This window comes from Nansenia antarctica, assembly GCF_963989245.1.
Source record: "Nansenia antarctica genome assembly, chromosome: 8".
NCBI lineage: Eukaryota > Metazoa > Chordata > Actinopteri > Argentiniformes > Microstomatidae > Nansenia > Nansenia antarctica.
The window spans coordinates 10,699,231-10,717,542 of NC_137678.1; the positions used below are offsets into that span (position 1 = coordinate 10,699,231).

Below are 18,312 nucleotides of genomic sequence, written 5' to 3' on the forward strand. Positions count from 1 at the left end.
AAATGTCATCGATCCAAGATCTATAGCTTATGGTTTTTAAATGTGACATCTTGCAGGCTGGGAGAGGTGGGGCAGGTGCTCATAGGCATGTCTCCTTATCAATTAAGTCAAAATACGTCTAAAGCACTCTAGGATCAATAAAAAAACTTTTATTAGAACTACATCTTACTTAATTGCACTCCAAATCTATCTTGTTTGATGAAGTGACATAGCATCAGCACTGATAAGGCACAATGGAGAGAGGCCAACGCCAGCCAGTCCAAAGCAGCCACTGACAGACAGCGGGGTGGATTTCGCCAAGCGTCAACGGGGGCTGCAGGAATGACGGACAATATTCCTTTACAACCAGTGAGACACAAAAAAAGACACAACAATAAAAACAGGAATGGGTAAGAACACTATGGGCGTTGAATAGAATGTAAATGTAATTACTGAGAACGATTTTAGGCGGAGTGGGAGGCTGTTATTTCGCTTGTCCGCTACTAACGAATGAATGTAATTGTTTACAATAGCGCAGAACTGTAGCTGACATTATATATAACGTTCATACAGAATATGCGTATTGTAACCTATTTTGTAAAACAAGTGATTGACGGGCAAGGCTAGGGAAATACATGTGTAATAGAATGTGTGTAGTTCATTGTCGCACCTCAGAGAGAGAGAGAGAGAGAGAGAGAGAGAGAGACAGAGAGAGAGAGAGAGAGACAGAGAGAGACAGAGAGAGAGAGAGAGAGAGAGAGAGAGAGAGAGAGACAGAGAGAGACAGAGAGAGAGAGAGAGAGACAGAGAGAGAGAGAGACAGAGAGAGACAGAGAGAGAGAGAGAGAGAGAGAGAGAGAGAGAGACAGAGAGACAGAGAGACAGAGAGAGACAGAGAGAGAGAGAGAGAGAGAGAGAGAGAGAGAGAGGGAGGACATCCTTGTTCCGGGTGCTGGCGGTGATGGTGAAATATAAGTGTCCATGCCAAATATAGTTATTTGTGTAGGCTATAGCCTGGGACTGGGAAATGGGACGACCAAACCCATGCCTCAAATGTAGGTGGAGTAAACCTCCATGTCTGACTGGAATGATGTGTGTCATTGCGTCGAACCAGCACAGGGCAGGCCTCGGAAGAATATTCAGGAGCACTTGTTTACAATAAACGACAGCAAGCTATGTGCGGTACACTGATGATGTAACTAGTTAATGACACATGCATTCATCATAATATGTCCTTACGTGAAATGGAATGGAAATAACGTTCATAAAAGTGTATTTATGATGGTGAAAGGCTTTCTACTCCTGCCTCAGACCCTGTCTGCAGCAGTTGATGACAACCAGATGGTTATTTGCTCATCGTGAAATATGTGGGGGGGGGGAAGTGCAATAGTCCAAAATGCAGCAGCGAGTTTTAACCAAAACAAGCAGAAGAGCTCGTGAGATTCATCAAAATAAGCCTGGATTTTCTTTTAGTGACATTGATGGAATACCCCCCTAATGAGAAACAAGACAAAGGACACAGGCGTTATTCTCCTGCTCTCTGGAGCATCATCAAGGTGTTTAATTACATTGGGGGGAAAGGCTGCAGTGATGAAACAGCATGATGAACACCAGCACAGACACGCCCTGGTGCTGAACATAGCATGATGCAGTGTTTCCTCCAGGATTTTTCACATTAGTGGCGGAGCGGTTGTCTTTCGCGCGCATTTTTTTCCGCGTGCACGCGCATAAAACGCGCACTGGCGCTCAAAACAAAGACGTAGTTTCACCAAAAACTAGAGGGTGGCAACAATTATAATTTCTTAAATAGCAGTTAAGTCATTAAAGCCGAGCAGGTGATTTTATATAGAAGGTGATCAAATACCAACACATCCTACAGCTGCAGCGGAACATGCGGAACGCGCATTACACACACACACACAGAGAAAGATCAATACGAAGTAGGCCTACATGAGAGTACACGCACAAAACCGGCTAACGTTACTCATTAACTGTTTACACAAGTAAAATCACAGTGTGACAGTCAGATGGAGCATTCGGTAAACAACAACAGCAAGGTAATGCTATCAGTTGAGTTAAAGAAAACCAACTCTTACCTTTGAGGACACCAACATGAGACCTGCTTACCCGTACCTCCGCCGTTCTGTTCGTGGTGATTTTAGAGGCAATAGATTTTATTTTTGCCCCGCGCTTATTGCTATGAATAATTCGAAGCTAGGTGCTTGCACGTTAGGTGCGAGAATGCTCGGTTAACCCATTAGCGGGAACATTATTTGTTTCACAAAATAGGCTGATTTAATTGACCATGAACATCAGAGACATACATTACGAATGTTCATTTAAAATACTCTATACTGAGCACTGGTATAAGAACATGAACCAGAGAACAGCAGTAAATGCAATAACCCACAGTCGTCGCTGATGATGTTGCATTTTCGATTAGGATACGGGATTAAAGGCACCGGCGACGGGCTAAAAGAGAAATCCAAATGTCCTGCTAAATTCGGACCAATCACAAAACTGTTTTGAAAGCGCGTCGCCTCGCGCCGCGCGCCTGTTGAGAGCGATTCAGTCTCGATTGCAGTGCGAACACAAACGACGAGGTTAATTGCAACATTGTAACATATTGTAAATAACTACGCCCTAAATCGTAACGAAATGTTGGTCTGGAAGCGGCCTAAATCTAGCTTCAATCTGCTTTTTTTCTGTTCTCCGGTCATAATAACTCGCTGCCTTTCTGCGCAGCCTGAATCAAAGTGGACTGTCTGAATCAATTAGTGGCGGCCCGCCACGAATAAATGCATATAGAGGAAACACTGTGATGAACACCAGCACAGACACGCCCTGGTGCTGAACTCAGCTAGCTGTCACAAACCCTTTTTTAAGTTCCTTTTCATAAAAATCACGAGTTCTCTCCTCTGTCCTGAGACGGATACCTCGACATTAAAACAAACAAACAAATAAAGAGACCACTTCTGAGTACCTCCCCCTAGCAGGGCAGAGAGTCATTAAGGGTCAGATTTCCTCTGGCTTCCTCTGGTGGTTCAGAGCAGCCCGGTGTGGACCCTGGTGGTGTGGGACCCTGGTGGTGTGGGACCCTGGTGGTGTGGACTCTGTGGTGTCTCTGTGGTGTGGACCCGGCCGGTGGTGGTTCTGGTTAGAAGCCGGTGCTCTTGCCGGTGTCGGCCACCTTCAGGTCTTTGGCCACCAGGCTGGCCGTCACAGGGTGCATGGAGGCACGGTGGGCCAGGAAGATCCTCACCGCCTCCTCACGATACTTCTCAAAGTTATACACCTCTCTGCCACACAGGAAGAAGAAAAAAACTAACATATGTCATACAGAAGTAGTAGTGAGTTGTTGAAGATTTGACCTAGCGGGAGCATGTGAAGATTGAATAGTAGAGGTCCCAGGATTGATCCTTGAGCGGCACCACAAGTTATTGCAATCCACTCAGATATAATTTCCAATGGAGACACAATCCTTTCTGTCCGCTAGATAGGTCTTAAACCAATTCAGGGCAGTACCTGAAAGTCCGACCCAACTTTCTAGTCTGCCAATCAGAATGGTTATGGTTGTAACTTGTTTGTAATGTAAGTGTGTCTGCGTCTGTAATTTGTTTGTGATGTATGTGTGTCATCGTTGGTGAATTGCATTTTTATCTCAATGAGACAGACCTGAATACGGGTTAAAAAAAAAATAAGTTCAGTCTTATTCAGTTCAAGATAACACAACAATGAATCCAGATTCCAGATATCGTTGCCGGCGGTTACCTGAAGAGTGGCCGGGTGAACTTCATCCTGCCCTGGTCTGTCGCCATCTTCAGTGCCATGGCAACCATGTCCTCCCACTTGGACTTGACACACATCCGCAGCCACCTGGGGGGGGGGGGGGGGGGAGAGAGAGGGAGTGGAGGGACAGAGAGAGAGAGAGAGACAGAGAGAGAGGGGGAAGAGAGGGAGAGAGAGAGAGAGACACACAACAGGTGATGAGACACATAGAAGCCTTTTCTCAGTTGTTAGGAACTAAACTGAACTCAACAATATGTAAGGAGAGGAGCCTAGATCTTCTCCTCCGATGGGGTTTTCAGAAGGACGTGAGTGGAGGAGAGGAGGAGTCGTGTTCCTAGCCAATGAGAGAAGGCTACAGAGAGACAGACATGCTGCAGTGGAGTCCATGCGTCACTCACCTGAAGCGTATCTCAGAGTTGTTGAAGGCGTTGAAGTCGTACACTTCCTGCATCCGCTTCATATGGGTCAGGGGGAGGGGCTCCTGAAGAAGGAGGAGTCACACACACACACAGTCATAAGGCAGCTTCGGAACGCTGAGCAGTTACCATGGCGCCAACATTCCTTTTCTTTTTGTTGAACGTAACTTTCACTTGGGTGAGGCTGGCGACATTAACCTAAACAACCATCAGTCATGTGGGGCTGTGTGTGAGGTTGCCATGGTGACCAGGTGAGTGACAGGTGTGCTTACCTCCTGCAGGAGGAGAGACAGGAACTCAATGAGCTGGTGGGTGGAGAGAGTCTTCACATCCGCTTCACTGAAACCTCCCAGATCTCCCTCTTTGGCCTAGAGAGAGAGAGAGAGAGAGAGAGAGGGAGGGAGGGAGAGACAGAAAGAGTGAGAGAGAGACAGACAGAGAGAGAGGGAGGGAGAGACAGACAGACAGACAGACAGAGAGAGTGAGACAGACAGAGATAGGGAGAGGGAGAGAGATAGAGAGAGAGAGAGAGAGAGGGACAAAAACAGAGAAACGGGCAGACTAACACACTACACACTACTACATGCACTTCAGACACTGTATGTGACAGAATGACAGTATGACAGAATGACAGAGTGACAGAATGATAGAATGACAGAATGACAGAGTGACAGAATGACAGAATGACAGAGTGAAAGGATGACAGAGTGACAGAATGACAAAGTGACAGAATGACAGAGTGACAGGATGACAGAGTGACAGGATGACAGAATGACAGAGTGACAGAATGACAGAGTGACAGAATGACAGAATGACAGAGTGACAGAATGACAGAGTGACAGAATGACAGAATGACAGAGTGACAGAGTGACAGGATGACAGAGTGACAGAATGACAGAGTGACAGAATGACAGGGTGACAGAATGACAGAATGACAGAGTGACAGAGTGACAGAATGAAAGAATGACAGAATGACAGAGTGACAGAATGACAGAATGACAGAGTGACAGAGTGACAGGGTGACAGAATGACAGAATGACAGAGCGACAGAGTGACAGAATGAAAGAATGACAGAGTGACAGAATGACAGAATGACAGAGTGACAGAGTGACAGAGTGACAGAATGACAGTGACAGAATGACAGAATGACAGAGTGACAGAGTGACAGAGTGACAGAATGACAGAGTGACAGAGTGACAGAATGACAGAATGACAGTGACAGAATGAAAGAATGACAGAGTAACAGAGTGACAGAATGACAGAGTGACAGAATGACAGAGTGACAGGATGACAGAATGACAGAGTGACAGAGTGACAGAATGACAGAATGACAGAATGACAGAGTGACAGAGTGACAGAATGAAAGAATGACAGAATGACAGAGTGACAGAATGACAGAATGACAGAATGACAGAATGACAGAGTGACAGAATGACAGAGTGACAGAATGACAGAGTGACAGAGTGACAGAGTGACAGAATGACAGAGTGACAGGGTGACAGAATGACAGAATGACAGAGCGACAGAGTGACAGGATGACAGAATGACAGAGTGACAGGATGACAGAATGACAGAGTGACAGAGTGACAGGATGACAGAATGACAGAGTGACAGAATGACAGAGTGACAGGATGACAGAATGACAGAATGACAGAGTGACAGGGTGACAGAATGACAGAATGACAGAGCGACAGAGTGACAGAGTGACAGAATGACAGAGTGACAGGGTGACAGAATGACAGAATGACAGAATGACAGAGTGACAGAGTGACAGAGTGACAGAGTGACAGCTCCATGCAGCCATGTGTCTCAGGTACGGTCCTCACCTTCACCCATCTCTGGCACAGAGCAATGCAGGCGTCCGCCATGGTGGTGTCATACCTGGGGGAGGTAGAGGGGGGGGGGGGGGCAGAGTTAAGAGGACCAGGAAAGACATGATGAACATGAACACAGTTGTGTGCCTCTCACAGTTATGGACGACGACGACTATATATCAAAAGTGTTTTCAATTTCTGACGGGTGAAACCAATATGTAAAAAAATACCATCAAACTAGACAGATACAATTTCTGTGGAAATGGTGAAGTGTGCTTGCCCCTCACAGCCAGTAGGGGGCAGGTCAGTGGCCTCTGAGCCAGCCCCCTGAACCTGGGCCACCCCCCACTACCCCCCGGCGAAGAACGCTTGTCTTTAACCCACCCAGCTTACAGCAAGCACACTAATAAAAGCTGAGAATGTCTTCCTTAACCTCATAGTACCGAGAATGTCTACCTTAACCTCACAGTACTGTGTGTTTGAGTTCACATCTTAACTCTTGGAGTGGAGAGACAAAAGAAGAAAAAGAAATGCTTCACTGTCCCATTACTTACACAGCACTGCGTGTGTATATATATATATATATATATATATATATATATATGTGTATATATGTGTGTATATATGTGTGTATATATATATGTGTATATATATATATATATGTGTATATATGTGTGTATATATGTGTGTATATATATATATATATATGTGTATAACCATGTGAACAGGAAGGTTAACTCACTGTGGTGTATAGGGGGGCATGCCTGGGGTGTGCATCCAGCCGTTCCAGTCAACCTTGTTCAGAATGTCCACCTGAGAGAGAGAGAGAGAGAGAGATGGAGAGAGAGAGAGAGAGAGAGAGAGAGAGAGAGAGAGAGAGAGAGAGAGAGAGAGAGAGTTGCCACATGAGGGTCAGAGGGGGGGGAAGGCAGGAAGAGCTGAGTGTCATCTACGTAGTTGTGGTAGGAGAACCCGTGTGAAGGGATTACCGAGCCAAGAGACTTGGTATAGAGGGAGAACAGTAGGGGCCCCAGGACAGGGCCCCAGGACAGAGCCCCAGTGGTGAGGGTTTGTGGAGAAGTCAACGATCCTCTCCATGTCACCTGGTAGGAGCAACCCGCCAGATTGGAAGCAAACCAGGAGTGTGCAATGCCAGAGAGTAGGTGAAGAGGTTACCGTGTCTACAGGTAGATAGTGTAAGTAAGTAAGTAAGTAAAGCTTTATTTATATAGCACCTTTCATACAAGAAATGCAGCTCAAAGTGCTTTACAACAGGAATAAGAACTGAATGAATATAAAAACATATAAAAACATATACATGCATAGAATGAATATAAAAGCAGGGGAAAACAGTAAAAAGAAAAGGTAAAGATCTAACTTTCCATATCCCTTTCATCTCCCTACCTTACACAGTCTTTCTGTACTTCCCACTGGCTTTCCACCAGCACCACAAACAGTTTTTGGAAAAGGTCTGTCTCAGTCTCTGTGTACGTTCTCAGTCTCTGTGGACGTTCTCAGTCTCTGTGTACGTTCTCAGTCTCTGTGGACGTTCTCAGTCTCTGTGTACGTTCTCAGTCTCTGTGTACGTTCTCAGTCTCTGTGTACGTTCTCAGTCTCTGTGTACGTTCTCAGACGTTCTCAGTCTCTGTGTACGTTCCCAGTCTCTGTGTACGTTCCCAGTCTCTGTGTACGTTCCCAGTCTCTGTGTACGTTCTCAGTCTCTACTAGACCTTGCACCAAAAATCCAACTACTCAGTATCAACATTACATTTTCTTTCTTTTGCACACCTCTTTCAACTAGTCAGTCTGTGTACGTGAATATAAGAGCAGGGGAAAACAGTACAAAGAAAAGGTAAAGAAAATACAATTTTTTTTTTTTTTTAAATGGGCTAGTTGATAAAACATTTAAAGTGCAGTAGCTGGCAAATGAGCAGTGGGCAGGTGCAGATAAGCTAGTTGAAGGCTATATTGAAGAAGTGCATTTTTAGCTTTCTTTTAAAACATATTTAGTGAGCTGGCTTCCCTGATCTCTAAAGGTCTATAGTGACCTTGTCTACAGGTAGATAGTGACCTTGTCTACAGGTAGATAGTTACCATGACTACAGGTAGATAGTTACCTGGTTGTTGAAGTAGGTGTAGAGGTGGGTCTTCCACTGCTCGGTGGTGACGCTGCTGTAGGAGAACAGCTGAACGTATGACTTGACGAATCCCATGAAGACCTCTGCAGGAGACAGCCAATCACAAGCCAGGGTTACACAGCCAATCACAAGCCAGGGTTACACAGCCAATCACAACACCAGCGTTACACAGCCAATCACAAGGCCAGGGTTACAAACACAGCTCTACTGTATGTCAGGCTGAGGGTGTGTGTGTGTACAATAGTAGTTTGGAAGTATTCAGAGATAATAGCTAATTAATTTAAAGAAAGTTGTTCATAGCCAGTGAATGACAATCGGTGCGTTTGTGTGTATAAGGTGTGTATAAGGTAGGTAGGTGTGTGTGTGTGTGTGTGTGTGTGTGAGTCTGTGGTTGCGTAAGGTGTGTGTGTGTGCATGTGAGTGTGTGTATATCTGTGTGTGTGTGTGTGTATATCTGTGTGTGTGCGTCTCACCGGGGCCGCCCAGCAGCTCCTCCAGGTGGTACAGCAGAGCGAAGCCCTTCTCGTACGGCACCGAGGAGAACGCGTCATCTGGGTCCACCTCAGACAGGTCAGGGACCAGGTTGGTCAGGGGGTTCTTAGCCCCGAACGTGTTCACCTGGTGGAGCAGAGGTCATAGGTCAGATGTGGCTGGGACACACCTGTACAGCACACCAACACACTCCCTCACAAACACCACATACACCGCTCAGGAACCAACAGGTAAGGAGGTTATTTGTCGGTGGAGTTGTGGGATGTGTTATTCTTGAGTATATTTACATTAATATCATATATTTATCATAGCATTATGCCTCCAATCGAGCATCTTCCCGGAGACTTTGAAACCTGCGGTAATCAAGCCTCTATTAGAAAAGAGCAGCCTAGATACGTCTGTTCTAAATAATTACAGACCTTTAACTAATTTACCTTTTATAGGAAAAGTTATTGAAAAGATTATTCATAAAAAATGTAATAACTTTTTGATTTCTAATGGCTGCCTTGAGAAATTTAAATCCGAGTTTCGCCCCAATCACAATTTGACACCGTTGATCATGAAATTCTGATGGACAGACTAGAAAGTTGGGTCAGACTTTCAGGTACTGCCCTAAATTGGTTTAAGATCCATCTAGCGGACAGAAAGGATTTAGTCTCCATTGGCAATTATATATCTGAGTGGATTGCAATAACTTTTGGTGCCCCTCAAGGATCAATCCTTGGACCGCTACTATTCAATCTTTACAGGCGCCCGCTAGGTAAAATTACAACAACAAAAAAAGTTTTGATGTGTGTGTGTGTGTGTGTGTGTTCACCCACCGCCTCCTGCAGGTCCTTCCAGCCCCCCATGGCTTTAAACTGCCTGAACTGCTCGCTCTCCATACACCGGCCAATCATACGCTCCAGGTACACCGTGTGACCCTCGTTCAGCCTGTCACATGACAGTCACATGACCACAAGGAAGGAACAAGGAAGGAAGTACATTGTGAAAACTTTGAGAGAGCACTGTGCAACGTTGAGAGGTTTTGGCGGATCGTACCAGAAGTGCTCCCAGGTCTTGTTGGTTACCAGGTTACCAGTCCAGCTGTGAGAGATCTCATGGGCGATGACCTGGAGAGATGAGGAGCACACAGGTCAATACACACACACCTGTACAGGTAAATACACACAAGTTAATACACACACACCCCTGTACAGGTAAATACACACGGGTAAATACACACAGGTAAATACACCTGTACAGGTAAATACACACAGGTACAGTTAGGTCCGTAAATATTTGGACAGTGACACAATTTCCATAATTTTGGCTCTATACGCCACCACAATGGATTTGAAATGAAACAATCGAGATGTAATTGAAGTGCAGACTTTCAGCTTTAATTCAAGGGGTTGAACAAAAAGATTGTATGAAACGTTTAGGAATTGCAACCATTTTTTATACACAGTCCCCTATTTTCAGGAGCTGAAAAGTAATTGGACAAATTAACATAATCATAAATAAAATGTACGTTTTTTAATACTTTGTCGATAATCCTTTGCAGGCAATGACTGCCTGAAGTCTGGAACCCGTGGACATCACCAAATGCTGGGTTTCCTCCTTTGTGATGCTTTGCCAGGCCTTTACTGCAGCTGTCTTCAGGTGTTGTTTGTTCGTGGGTCTTTCTGCCTCTAGTTTTGTGATTGACTCAGCCATTGCAGAATATTCAAATTCTTTGCCTTAAAAAACTCCTGGGTTGCTTACACAGTATGTTTTGGGTCATAGTCCATCTGTATTGTGAACGCCTTTCAATCAACTTTGCTGAATTTGTCTGAATCTGAGCAGACAGAATATCCCTAAACACTTAAGAATTAATCTGTCTGCTTCTGTCTTCTGTCACATCATCAATAAACACTAGTGACCCAGTGCCATTGGAAGCCAGGCATGCCCATGCCGTCACACTGCCTCCAAGGTGTTTTACAGATCAAGTCAAGTCAAGTCAGCTTTATTTATATAGCACGTTTACATACAGCAATGCTGAACCAAAGTGCTTCACAGTTGTAAAATAGATAAAATGCAGGAAATAAATAAGCACAATGCAATACAAGATATGGTAAAGTTAAAAGAGAAGATAAAAGGACTAGAAACAATAAATCAATAAGAGCCAGGGACCTACAACAAAAACCACAAAGTAATAAAAGCCAGGGACCAATAGCTAGGTGGGGGGGAAGGCTAGGGAAAACAGGTGTGTTTTAAGGAGAGATTTAAAAATCTCCAGGGTCTGAGCGGCCCGTACGTGGAGGGGGAGGCTGTTCCAGAGTTTAGGTGCAGCAGCCGAAAAGGCTCTGTTCCCCCTGGTTTTCAGCCTGGTTCTGGGCACCACCAGCAGCAGCTGGTCTGCTGATCTGAGGGATCTGGAGGGGGTGTGGCGGTGCAAGAGCTCAGAGAGGTAAAGGGGGGCCAGTCCATTTAGTGCTTTAAAAACGGTCAGGGATAATTTAAAATCAATGCGGTAACGCACAGGCAGCCAGTGGAGCGAGCACAGAATTGGACTAATGTGGTCCCACTTTTTAGTCCTCGTAAGGAGGCGCGCAGCCGCGTTTTGGACGAGTTGTAGGCGGCGGAGCAGGGACTGGTCGATCCCCACGTAGAGTGCGTTACAGTAGTCCAGGCGAGTAGTGACAAAGGCATGTATCACACTCTCCAGGTTCTTCTGGGAGAGGTAGGCCTTTGTCTTGGCCAGGAGTCTAAGATGATAAAAAAACTATTTTTTACTACGGAGCTGACTTGCTTTTCAAATTTAAAAGCACTATCAAAAATTACTCCAAGGTTCCTAACTGAGGTGGAGAGGTTGGAACTCAGGGGACCAAGGGCGTCGACGAGGGGGGCCGGGGGGGCACAATTAAAAACAATAACCTCCGGTTTTTTTTCATTGAGGGTTAAAAAGTTTTCTGACATCCAGCACTTTATTTCGGTCAGGCAGTCAAGCAGGGGCTGTAGTGTGGTTTTCCCTTGGGTTAATTTTAAGGGAAGATAAACATGCACGTCATCGGCGAAGCAGTGAAAGGAAATGCTGAATTTCGCCAGGATCTGACCTAGGGGCAGCATGTACAATAGGAAGAGGGCGGGGCCCATGATTGATCCTTGGGGCACTCCACAGGTGAGGGGGGCTACTGAGGAGGAGGAGAGGTCACCGAGTTGGACAGAAAAAGTCCGCTTATTTAGGTAAGACCGGAACCAGTCCAAGGCGACGCCCCTGATGCCCACATAATGCTCCAGTCGAGCTAGTAGAATCATGTGATCTACAGTGTCAAATGCAGCTGTGAGATCAAGGAGCAGCAGGATAGAGGGGTTACCTGCATCGGCGGCTATAATAAGGTCGTTAAAGACACGGAGAAGGGCCGTTTCAGTGCTGTGGCGCGGTTTAAAGCCAGACTGGAATTTATCGTGTATGTTATGTTGCTCAAGGAAGGCTTGTAGTTGTAGGTGGACTATGCGCTCCAGAACTTTTGAGAGGAATGGTAACTGGGAAATGGGTCTGAAGTTGGCAAGGACGAAGGGGTCTAGGTTAGGCTTTTTTATCCGGGGCTGGACCACAGCGTGCTTGAAGGCAGCCGGGACGCAGCCAGTGCTGAGGCAGGCATTTATCAGCAGTAATATGACGGGAAGGACAGAGTCAGGGACTTCCTTGAGAAGGCGTGAGGGGAGTGCATCAGAGGGGCAGGTAGTGGGTCGCAGATGTTTGATAACGTTAGAGAGAGAGGAGAGGGAGACCGGCACAAACTGATCAAAGACAGCAGGCAGGGCATGAGGGGGAAGAGGAGGGGGTGGGAGGGGCGAGGGGGAGAGGGGTCTGAGGGCAGAGACTTTGCTAATAAAAAAATTAAGAAAACTTTCACATAGGACAAGTGAAGGTACAACAGAGGGGGTGTCACAGGGGTTAATGAGAGAGTTTAAGACCTTGAACAGAACCTGGGGTTTATTGCAGTTGCTTGTGACTAGGTTGGAGATGTAAGCTGTTTTTGCAGTTTTGACAGCCGTTTGGTAAGTGGACAGAGTGTTGCGCAGAATTTGAAGGGAGACATGCAGTCTATCCTTCCTCCACTTTCTCTCAGCGCGTCTGCATGCGCATCTAAGAGCGCGGGTGGAGTCATTTAGCCAGGGTGTCGGGAGGGTTTTCCTGCGCTTAGATTTGAGCGGTGCAACAGTATTTAATATATCAATGCATGACTCATTAAACATAGAGAGGAAGTCATCTACATTAGGGATACAGTTTGCATCCAAAGCACAGATTGAAGACCTGGCAAAAGCATCAGAGAACTGAACAGCAGTGTCAGGGGTAATCATGCGTGAACGTTGCATGGATACATGAGAGGAGATAGCAGAGCAGGGAGTTGTGGTAGAGAACACAATAGGTGAATGATCAGAGATACCAGCAGCACATATATCAGTTATATTGACAGATAATCCAAAAGACAATACAAGGTCGAGAGTGTGTCCTTTTTCATGTGTCGGGGCCATAACGGATTGGGTGAAGTTGAATGACTCAATTAGGTTTAGGAAGTCTCGAGACAGGGGATGCGATGGGCAGCACACATGGATATTAAAGTCGCCGCAGAGGAGAATGTAATCATATCGCACCACTAATCCAGAGAGGAAATCTGTAAAGTCATTTATGAAGTCCTTGTTGTATTTGGGCGGACGATATATGACGGCGCAGAAAACAACAGACGACAGATTCAATTCAAAGGACTGCAGTTCAAAGCTAGCATAGTTAGCTGCCGGCTGTGACAGGCGGCAGTGGAAGGTGGATTTAAACACCGAGGCTAGCCCTCCGCCTCTGCCAGAGGAGCGAGAGGAGCTGAAAAAGGTACAGTCAGGAGGAAGGAGTTCGGAGAACGGCAACAACTCACCAGCCTGGAGCCAAGTCTCTGTTATGAACATGAAGTCCAGGCTACGGGATGTGAAGAAGTCATTCAGGAGAAAAGTTTTGTTGGCTATCGACCTAGCATTTAGCAGAGCTAAGTGGAGGCTAAGCTCTGCGCTAGTCGAGGGCGAGACACGTCTCAGCGGCCGAAGAACATCAAAATCCACACCGCCACTGGGTCTGCGAGCCCGCAGATGATGTGGTAAGCGTCGGATCATGAGTCGTTCCAAGCCATATCCATACTTTTTTCTTCCCATCATTCTGGTACAGGTTGATCTGAGTTTCATCTGTCCAAAGAATGCTCTTCCAGAACAGGGCTGGCTTTTTTAGATGTTTTTTTGGCAAAGTCTAATCTGGCCTTTCTATTCTTGAGGCTTATGAATGGCTTGCACCTTGTGGTGAACCCTCTGTATTTGTTCATGTGAAGTCTTCCCTTTATGGTACACTTGGATAATGATATGCCTACTTCCTGGAGACTGTTCTTCACTTGGCTGGATGTTGTGAAGGGGTTTTTCTTTACCATGTTAAGGATCCTGTGATCACCCACCACTCTTGTCTTCCATGGACATTCAGACCTTTTTGTGGTGCCGAGCTCACCAGTGCGTTCTTTTTTTCACAGAATGTACCAAATAGTTAATTTGGCCACTCCTAATGTTCCTGCTATCTCTCTGATGGACTGCATGTTGTGTGTATACAGCAACAACTTCCAAATGCAAATGCCACACTTGGAATCAACTAAGACCTTTTACCTGCTTAATTGATAAAGAAATGGCCCATGAAACAGCTTTGAATCAATTGTCCAATTACTTTTGGTCCCTTGAAAAAGAGGGAGCTACATATTAAAGAGCTGTAATTCCTAAACCCTTCCTTCAATTTAGATGTGAATACCCTTACCCTAAAGCTGAGAGTCTGCACTTTAAGCCCATATTATATAACTGTAACTTGAAGATGTTTTGGTAAACAGCAAAAATTACAAAAAGTCTGTCTGTGTCCAAATATATATGGACCTAACTGTAAATACACCTGAACAGGTGGATATAGAAATATGCACACACACACCTAACCCTAAGTTTTGTCACACACTATTGTCACTTTTTTATCTTGAATTATGCCTATTGCCTATAGTCTTGTGCTGCAATGTCAGGAACCAAAGCTTAATAATTGTACACTTTATGTGTAATGTGACAATAAACTTGAAACAAATGCAGATGCATACAGTATACTCTCACTCATACACACACACACATTGTGTACTTACATTAGACACACACACACACACACACAGTGTACTTACATTAGACAAGGACCTGTCTCCAGCCTACAAGAAAACAACAACAAGAAACAAAGTTACCTTAGTTACCATAGTTACCTCAAGACAGACAGAGAGGTGGCCCATCTCACCAGCAGTGTGGGGGGGGGGGGGGGGTTCTCACCAGCAGGGTGGGGGTGGCGAAGGTGAGGCAGGGGTTCTCCATGCCCCCGTAGGGGAAGGAGGGGGGCAGGACCAGGATGTCGTAGTGACCCCACACATAGGGGCCCGCCAGGTCCTCCGCTGTCTTCAACATGGTCTCTGTCTGAGAGGGTGACACACACACACACACACACACACGACACACACACGACACACACACGACACACACACACATGTTAGAGATCTTAGAGATGATACTTTATCATCATTCTCCTCATGGATAATTAGGACACACACACACACACACATACACACACACACACAAACACACACACTCACCTCTGAGAACTCAAATGCTGCCTTGTCCACAAACTCCTTCTCTGACCACACCGCGCTCCTGGGCCCGATCTCCCTGGTACACCACAACAACAATATCAACAACAACAATATCAACAACAACAATATCAACAATATCAACAACAACAACAACAACACATGTGTTACTAACATTTCACTAGGAATGTATTCATGTAAGTGTGAGAAAGTGATAGGATAGATTAGGAGGAAGGAAGGGAGTGTGTGTGTGTGTGTGTGTGTGTGTGTGTGTGTGTGTACCTGCTCTCCAGAGCTCCCACCACGATGGCGATGAGGTAAGAGGGCATAGGCACCTGGGAGGGGTGAAAGGTCAGTTAGCGACAGCTCTACATCATATGGACCTGCAGCACATGCAGGAAGGATCCCAAAGATCGCATCGCTCACGTGTACAAATATCTTCAGTTCTTTATGAGACTATGGCGGCTGCCAGTCTAGGTAATTAATGGGAAACAACACACATATATACGCGCGCGCACACACACACACAGACACACAGCCAACTCTAATCTAACTGTTCTCTTTAACGACCTCATTACTGCCTCCTCAGCAGCTGCCTGACAGGACTGTACCTTGTACCAGTGATGCCAACACACCTGACCAGGTAGGGATGATGTCATAGAACAGGTAGGGATGATGTCATAGAACAGGTATGGATGATGTCATAGAACAGGTATGGATGATGTCATAGAACAGGTAGGAATGATGTCATAGAACAGGTAGGAAGGATGTCATAGAACAGGTAGGAATGATGTCATAGAATAGGTAAGAATGATGTCATAGAACAGGTAGGGATGATGTCATAGAACAGGTAGGGATGATGTCATAGAACAGGTGGGATGATGTCATAGAACTGGTAGGGATGTCATAGAACAGGTATGGATGATGTCATAGAACAGGTATGGATGATGTCATAGAACAGGTAGGGATGATGTCATAGAACAGGTACGGATGATGTCATAGAACAGGTACGGATGATGTCATAGAACAGGTACGGATTATGTCATAGAACAGGTATGGATGATGTCATAGAACAGGTACGGATGATGTCATAGAACAGGTAGGGATGATGTCATAGAAAAGGTAGGGATGATGTCATAGAACAGGGGGCCGTTCCACTAAAGGTGGATCAGTATATCGGCGATTGAAATAAATCAGGCGATCAGGCAACTCGGGATTGGAATTCAAGCCTCAGGTGATTCCTCGAACGAGGATCAGGCTTGTGTGATCAGTGTTCACAGAACACCGGCTTACAAATCTTCGATATGGGCGCGTGCACGCAGACATAAAGAGCCCCGAAGAGTCGATCTGTCGAAATGAAGATACTCCACTCTGCAGGGGTTCTACATTTGCGCAGCATTCCGAATTATTGATCTTTATGAAGACGGAAAAATAAGATGTAAAATAGTGCAATACTGCCGCAATTAACAAGGCGAGGGAAATGGTTTGGCAAGAAATTGCTGACCGATTAAATGCGTAGGTCATACTAGCCCCAGTTATTGTTATATGTTCATATTTTAATAAATGAATTTTACTACTGTGGTGATATCAGCAGCAGGCTACAAACCGTCATAACGCCACGATGGCCTAGTGGTACCGACCGCTGCCATAGGATTTATTCGTCATTTTTAGACGGTGGTTCAAATCCCTCTTCGGACACACTTTTTACTGCATTTCGTTGTCTGAATCTAATCTAAAATCTCATCTAAAAAAGTATGTAGGCTATAAAATGATGGTGCAGGCTAATTTACAAGAACTGACACGATTACAATGGTGTTTGAAGCCTTTGCATGAAATCTTCGGTTAAATGTAAAAACATATATATATATATATCACTTAGTCAAGTCTCGAACACGCAACCTTTGGAACTCTAGCTGGCTGCCTTAACCACTACGCCAACCAGACCGCTGTGATGACAACAATGCAAGTTGATAGACATACCATTTATTTTATTTTATTTTTTACACTTTTTAATTTATTTATCCATCGATCTATCTATCTATCACACTTTCAAAATATCAGGTTATCTATCTATCGATCGATCACACTTTCAAATTATCAAATTATCTATCTATCACACAGTCAAACTATCTAATCTATCTATCTCGTGTGAAGTGGGAACTAATATTTCCTAAAAGACACATGAGGAACTGTCGTTCGGGGTTTAGTTTCCGCCTGTGAGCCTTTTTTGACGCACGTATTACTTTAGCCAGTGTTTTAGCCTGCTCGCGACCAGGCTAATTATATCTGACTCAGAAGGAGCTCAACCAAGCAGCGAATTATTTGAGCCACATTGATGGAACCGAACGCAAGCTAACATTATCGAGGCTTAGAACTTTATCGAGGCTTAGAAGATAATCCACCTTAGTGGAATGGGGCCCTGGTATGGATGAAGTGATTCATAGAAAGAGACAATGTCTATGAGAGGGGTAGAGGGGTGGCAGTGGCATCAGGAGGTAGAGTCGGCGTCTAATGATCGCAAGGTTGGCGGTTCGAACCCCAGCTGACCACATGTCGAGGTGTCCTTGAGCAAGGCACTGAACCCCTAATTTGCTCCAGGGTCGCCTCTATGGCACACCCCTTGCCTAGAGCATAAAATACGAAATTCCAACAATTGACTGACAAGTTGATTGCATGACAATAAAACTATTATTATTATCATATTAGAGGGGTAGAAATGGAGAGAGGACTGACTGGCTGTCTGAAGCGGTAGAGTGATGGAGTGATGGAGTGATGGAGTGATGGAGTGATGGAGGGGTAGAGTGATGGAGGGGTAGAGTGGTAGAGTGGTAGAGAGACTGACTGGTTGTCTGAAGCGGTATTGTGATAGAGGGGTTAGGGTTACTGACTGGTTGTCTGAAGCGGTAGAGTGATGGTAGGATGGAGGGATGGAGGGGTAGAGGGATGGAGGGGTAGAGGAGTAGATGATAGAGTGATAGAGGGGTAGGTAGAGGACTGACTGGTTGTCTGAAGCGGTAGAGTGATAGAGTGA

General features: G+C 45.4%; 1 protein-coding gene across 1 annotated transcript in view; it reads right to left on the reverse strand.

Annotated features, from left to right (window-relative positions):
- Positions 1-2,172: 2,172 nt before the first annotated feature.
- The window catches only part of LOC308163844 (leukotriene A-4 hydrolase-like), a gene marked incomplete at its 5' end in the record, with an annotated part of 21,764 nt that continues 5,624 nt past the window's right edge, over positions 2,173-18,312 (reverse strand). Inside the window, 14 exons of the mRNA XM_080538030.1 lie at positions 2,173-3,278; positions 3,751-3,855; positions 4,167-4,249; positions 4,457-4,552; positions 6,011-6,065; positions 6,741-6,811; positions 8,116-8,219; positions 8,610-8,754; positions 9,450-9,561; positions 9,670-9,740; positions 14,832-14,855; positions 14,971-15,111; positions 15,288-15,360; positions 15,564-15,616. Of these exons, the coding sequence (XP_080394156.1) occupies positions 3,137-3,278; positions 3,751-3,855; positions 4,167-4,249; positions 4,457-4,552; positions 6,011-6,065; positions 6,741-6,811; positions 8,116-8,219; positions 8,610-8,754; positions 9,450-9,561; positions 9,670-9,740; positions 14,832-14,855; positions 14,971-15,111; positions 15,288-15,360; positions 15,564-15,616 (1,275 nt within the window). The 3' untranslated portion in view covers positions 2,173-3,136. The remainder of the gene's footprint in view (positions 3,279-3,750; positions 3,856-4,166; positions 4,250-4,456; positions 4,553-6,010; positions 6,066-6,740; positions 6,812-8,115; positions 8,220-8,609; positions 8,755-9,449; positions 9,562-9,669; positions 9,741-14,831; positions 14,856-14,970; positions 15,112-15,287; positions 15,361-15,563; positions 15,617-18,312) is intronic.